The 6,452-nt window shown below is 37.4% G+C and overlaps 1 protein-coding gene across 1 annotated transcript in view; it reads right to left on the reverse strand.

Annotated features, from left to right (window-relative positions):
* Nucleotides 1-388: 388 nt before the first annotated feature.
* LOC128235890 (neuronal acetylcholine receptor subunit alpha-9-like) overlaps nt 389-6,452 on the reverse strand; it is an 8,364-nt gene continuing 2,300 nt past the window's right edge. The window contains exons 2-10 of the mRNA XM_052950676.1: nt 4,035-4,079; nt 3,631-3,740; nt 3,184-3,359; nt 2,805-2,972; nt 2,466-2,618; nt 1,532-1,615; nt 1,024-1,145; nt 622-774; nt 389-400 (exon numbers count right to left, since the gene is read on the reverse strand). Of these exons, the coding sequence (XP_052806636.1) occupies nt 389-400; nt 622-774; nt 1,024-1,145; nt 1,532-1,615; nt 2,466-2,618; nt 2,805-2,972; nt 3,184-3,359; nt 3,631-3,740; nt 4,035-4,079 (1,023 nt within the window). The remainder of the gene's footprint in view (nt 401-621; nt 775-1,023; nt 1,146-1,531; nt 1,616-2,465; nt 2,619-2,804; nt 2,973-3,183; nt 3,360-3,630; nt 3,741-4,034; nt 4,080-6,452) is intronic.

The raw sequence follows: 6,452 nt of genomic DNA on the forward strand, positions 1-6,452 counted from the left end.
TTTGGAGCATAGTGCACAAACAGAACGTCCCTCCCGGAAGATTATTAGTATTTTAGTGGTGCGGCGGGAAAACGAACCTGCGATCCCTGGCTTGATAGTCAAGTGTGTAACCACTGACCTTGATATCGCATCTGTATATGATTATCTGTGGGCTGCATTGAACGCAGCGACCTTCAAACGCGTCAAGAAATGAACACGGTAAGCACGTGGTTTACCTTTTAATGGCGTCGTCACATTCTGGCGTCGGTTTGGTTAGAAAGTGTATAATATCATGTGTAAATATTCATAATTAGCACATATTTGTATATATTATATAATATTCAAATAATAAACTTTCTAGTATTATAAAACATATGATATGTTCACATATTATTCACTTATGTAAAATTTAGATATATATCTGTAACACAAATACAGTGCTCAAATTAACAAATACAATAATTATAGGAATAAGCAGAAAAATACTTTATCTATACAGCAAGAAAACATATTCCACTGTGTCGCTAATAATTCCTTGTCTAGCCTTTCTTTCAACCGTTCGTTTATTGTTCTTAATTCTCGTTCTAAAGTGGAAAACACGTTATTATTTTCAGTGATATCTGCTATATCGGTAAGTTCTACCTCGTTATAAGCAACCGGGTTATTAGACGTTTTCGCGTTATTATGGGAAAATAAAGTGCATGTTTCATCTCCCGTAGTAGGAGCATTTTCAGGACGTGACGGTGGTTTTAGAAGCCCGTCACCTTGTGTTGAGTAGCATGTCATGGCAACAATCTAGAAAATATATCAATATAAGCATATAGGTTATTTTAATTCTGTTATTAATTAAGCATACAATAAGTGGGAAAAAGCAACTTATTGAACAAAAAATAACGGTGTCAACGAAATGGTGTTACTCGTCCTTTTTAATCGTCTTCGGAGATCTTAGCTCAAGTTGGAAAACAGTTTCCTCAATATAGCAATGCATCAAACTTAACTGAGTAATAATTAATTCACAACACAAACTACTGTAAATAACGCTACCTTGGCCAACAGTGGTGGAAGCCTTTTCCGCTGTCGTACGGAAGTGGATGTCACGTGACCGACTAACAGGGAGACACAGAGGGCAATGGCAGCGCACAGAACGTTGGCGACCGCCAGTTTAACTGTGCAAATAGAAATGAGAGTTGTCAATGATATATTTCATGCCGTGTTCTGGCATCGACAAGTTAACTCAGGAACTTGAACCAAGGTGAAAATAACTTCATTTATAAATGACTGAAAGTGTTAAACCACCTCTCTTCTGACGGAAAAACATTTTTTATTTGGTACATAAAATATTCAAATATATTTGAACGTCGATTTTGATAGGAAAGTTCCACCTGTACGCGCCTTTATTCCTTGTCTTTGTATGCAAAAGCCGTATCAAACTCAATCTCAGTTTCAAAATGTACAAGGATTTTCACACTGTCAGTTGCAAATGTACATGTTTTCCTTCCATATGGCATGGACAAATGTTGAAAGATAACCATCGTATGGCCCTCATACATACCTATGATAGGAGGGTCGACGCTGTCTGGTATGTAGGAGAACATGGAGTGAACGTACAACATCTCCGCCAGAACCACCAACATACCTGGGAAAACAGGTAAAATATAACATTGAGGAAACTGTGTGTTTTTGTTTTTAAGGGCTTAGGACACCATCTCTGATACTAATCCTATAGTCCTATTAATGATCAGAAGTAATGTGAAACAGATAATGTGATATAACATTTTCTTAAGGTTAATCTCAAATAACAGCGATTCTGACAACACTATCAAAACACTGACTGTTAGGTCAGTGTGTGTATACCACGTGATAAATTGCGTCATAAATGCTACGTCGGAGGGCAATATTTTTCTGACTTAAAACAAAGATAACTTCACTATTTCTTCACAATTTTAAATGAAATATAGCACAGTCTACGCCGCTTACGGAGCTCCGCCTTTGGTCTCTTACCAGAGCTTGATTGAGTGTTTAGTTTTTTAAAACCCTTCTGCAAACCTTTTCACAATACGTCCGTCTGACGGAGCACTGTCAAAACATTATTTTGGAAACAGGTTTGTCGAAGTGTTTGACAAAACTAATCACCTTATCAAACTTCTGTAATAACACGAAGGCGGGGCTCTGTAAGCGGCATAGACTGCCATTTGTTGTATTTAAAATGGTGAAGTAAAAGAAAAGTTATCTTTAAGTCTTTATTTCAGGAAAAATATTGCCTTACGATGTAGCATTTATGACGTAATTTGTCACGTGGTATACATACACTGTAGGTAGTGAAAAATGAAAATCGTATGAAAAAAGTATCTGTACATGTGTGTGTGCGTGTGCGTGTGCGTGTGTGTGTGTGTGTGTGTGTTATAATCATCGCGATCATGTCATTTAAAACATAGATTGCGTTGATAAACATCTGTGGATTATTGATACCAAATCACAAATCTCACCATGGATAGGCCTGTAAGGGTTTTCGGCGGGGACGGCAAACTGCAATGCGGTTAAGAACGATAGTACAAGCAGCGGAACTACTAACGTCAGCCAGAGAGAGGGCGCGTGTCGACGTAACGTCAATGTCATCGTCAGTTGCACGTAACGCTCGCCTGTGAACAAGATTTACACATTTGGTTTAGGCCTGTATTGACAAGAAATAAAGCTGTGTTCTTGACACATGGTGATGTGCTTAAAAATGCACTTTGAGGATTGTAAATATATTTTCTAGTTGTTTTGTTGTCTATTGTAACTACACACAGGACACATCATAATAGCCGGACAATACGTTATTTTACCTGGACAGCAATCGTAAGAAACCAGTTTAATGGCGCCGGACGCAGCACGGCCTAACAACTCCCAGGACCGCCCGTCACGTGATGGTATGACGTCATCAATATCCGAGGAAACGGGCACCTGCTCGATCACCGTCATCCCGTTCCAGGATTCGAGGATCAGGGTTTTAGCTGTGATGCCGAAATAAACATATTGTGTATTGAATTGAATTGTCAATATGGAAACAAAGTTATAAGACTATTTGTATGAATTAGTTCACACCAAGTAGTTTCACAAATTCTTCTACAGAATATGCAGAACAACGGTTATTTTACATTAATAAGATAAGCAGTTAAAGAATTTACTGTAGCTCTAAGATGATTACAAAGATAAACTGCCTACCTGAGTAAATCCACGATCCAATGATGACGTCACAAACATGAACGTCTCGTGGAAATTCCGTCAACGTCATTTTACAGTACGTTTGCACGTGCATGACGGAAACCATGAGGATATGACCGACATGTGAGACCTCGGCCAGGTGACTCGTGCTTGGCTCTGATATGAGACCATCCACTCTGTAATCAACACACATTACTCTTTCCTTCATTGCATTTTTCGGTCATACACTTCTCAGACATTGGTTACAATTAAAGTACACTCTCGTGTTTACACCTAACGTACGGAAGTGAGGTAGATATAATAACAAGTTGATGCATGAATGATTCCACAATAGTGTGATATGACTCCAATATCGCGCGTTTCATACGAATACATATTATATCAACATCGAGATCAAACATGGACGCCATATGAAGTCGCCTTATTATTGCGCCAATAAAAACGCACGTGTTATGAATGCCGACGTCAGGCAGCCAAATTGTGTCTGCGGGCAGAAATAGTTTCTGGACACCGTCGTACTGTGCAGGGTTCCACGTCAGACGCTGGTCAGACCAATTCTGTAAAGCAACACGATTAAAAGGTGAAATCAATGGTATACTGGAATTTGTTGGTTTGTCGTATTAGGAAAGGCTGATACAATTATTTGCGGTTTTTATAAGAAATACTCTTGCATTTTACATAATGAACATAAATAACACATGCATATTAGATATCACGTGGTCAGGAATGTTCATCTTGATTGCATACACCTCAGTGTAGTAAGTACAAGGTAAAAGGAAACAATACTAATGGTTCAGTTATATTTAAAATAAATGTTTATAATAAACATATGTTTGCCCTTCCAAACTAACCATGGAGAGACGTATCGTCACAGACAACGCCTCCCGGCTCTCATCCTGAAAATATAATATCATGAAAATTAATATCATAATACACCACGGGCAAGATGTCAAATAAAACGCCACGTATTTCTATGTCTTAATTTCCTCGAAGGCAATTGAAGTCTGAATAATGCTGATATTCAGAGAATAAATTTAATATCTTATTACCACGATCACAGTGTTTATTCTGCGATCAATGGAGACAGCGACACGGAAATGAACGGCAATTTATGTGCGTGAGACGTAGCGAGGTTGTTTACACGTAATTGGCGCGTCCGGTTGTCAAGTAACAATCGATAGAAAACTTTGTATTCACGACATATTACTGGCGTCATATGCCTTGAATATCTGAGAAATTGAGAAATATACGTGTACTTAAGTGTTGGCAACACTTAATTTACAAAATAACACTACGATCACCACTTTCAACAGATTTTCAACATCCAATATTTACAGAGGAGAGTAGCTGCATAGTTGAGCTAATCAACCCTTTATTGAGAGTAGACTCCAAAAGCAACAATATGTACCATTTCAGTCTGAAATAAACAAAGTTTACCAAATCCTCTCTAACTACGCAGCTAACAGTACATATCAGTTCTGGTGAAGGGGTGCATGCCCGAAGATACGCCCCTAGGTTTCGCCTCTCTTATGCCAAATTCTGGATCCGCCCCTGTTACATTTTCTTTTAATTGAAGAAGGCAATTATCTCTTAAGTCATGCCTTTAGGAATATTTGGTTCTTCATTTTGATTTTCAAATTGAGTCAATACTCCAAAAGCAAAGTACCATATTTATACGTGAACAACCGACACTTAAAGTTGTCGTCAACATCACGTAACCAGCATGCACGTATTATCATCACTGTTTGGTGTTGACAGACTTGGATTTCATGACGAATGATGGAATTTTCGTGCCGCCGGATGTATGGTCTAAAAGCCGGAAATGGCTGCTACGTGCATGTCCTCCGTAATACGAGTATGACAGGGAATTCAACACTCGATGTGCTGTGCTTTATCTGTTATAGCTCTATGGTGGTTTGGAATGAACTGATGGAATACGATTTTGTTAACTGCAACTGTAGAAAATGTGTTCGCCGTATTGAGCAGTACAAGCATTTTCTCACTAACGAAAAAAAGGATTATCATTGCAATCCAACATTTAATGCAAGATGTAAAGAGATGCCATATTATGATAAAATGAATATTTGGATTATACATTTGTGTCATCAACTCGCCAATTCTGCTTGAAAGTCAAACGGTCTCCCGATTTTAGACACCCACGCCCTTAGTATAGTCGAGTGTCGGTGTTGCTTGACAGGCACATATATGATAATTATTGCTATAAATGTTTGATCATTAAACTAAATAGTTACATGTCGAATAAATTAATTTGTTATTTGGTGAATTATGTTTATTTCAATAAGTTATTCCTTTCAAAGAATCATCTCAAAAGCATTAAATACTAATTATTGTCTACTTCCTTATATTACAATGGAAACAACATGGACAAGCCCAATAGCCTAAGATATAATGAAGACCATGTTCAAGGGCACCCGGCATAGACATTAGAGACATTATGCGAGAGACACACAATGTATACAACAACACGCGACAGACCAAATATGCGTAACAAATAAATGTTGGGGGATACCGCGTTGTAATGGTCAACCTCGCTACTGTATGTTGTTGACCATTGGTATACGGTCAACATGCAAATATTTCTTGCCGTTCTGTTTTCATATTCAATTTTCCGAAGCATTAAGGCATTTCCTCAATTTAATGATTATTAAAACGATATTTTATGTTGTATTGTCATTTCAAACAAAACGTTTACATTTCTTAGAACTAACTGTTGATCATGAACTCATCAGTTCGGAGAATACAATAGCGATTAAAAGTTAAAACGTTGAACAAGGATATTGGTATATAAAGAGATATTATAAAAATGAACACGCCTTTAACACTTGCATTTGATGAAAACAATATCATGTTGCTCCTCTGAAAACACCTGCGACTCAGCAAGTATAATTCAGATAAAAGGTCATTTTCAAGATGAAATAGAAACATTGGCTTAGATATATAAAAAGAAAATCAGACAGATACAATAAATTAAAACAGCATTTTCTCGCCATAAAATCCTGGGTTATCATATCGTATGTCTAGGAATTTCAACGCATTTTCCAAATCATTGCTCTTTAAAGTAATTCCTAATTCAGAACTTTGTTAGAATCGACCTTATGAAGGCTATAGTCTTTTATCTTAATAATTTTGGTTGATTGCCCAGCACTTGAAACCCCGATAATTGTAAGATCCCTACCATGAACAACTTTGTAAGTAAGGCTTTGACGTGTTTTCCAGGTTAACTTATTTTCAAAAAAGCACTGCACAAA

Source organism: Mya arenaria, chromosome 5 (assembly GCF_026914265.1).
Source record: "Mya arenaria isolate MELC-2E11 chromosome 5, ASM2691426v1".
Lineage (NCBI taxonomy): Eukaryota > Metazoa > Mollusca > Bivalvia > Myida > Myidae > Mya > Mya arenaria.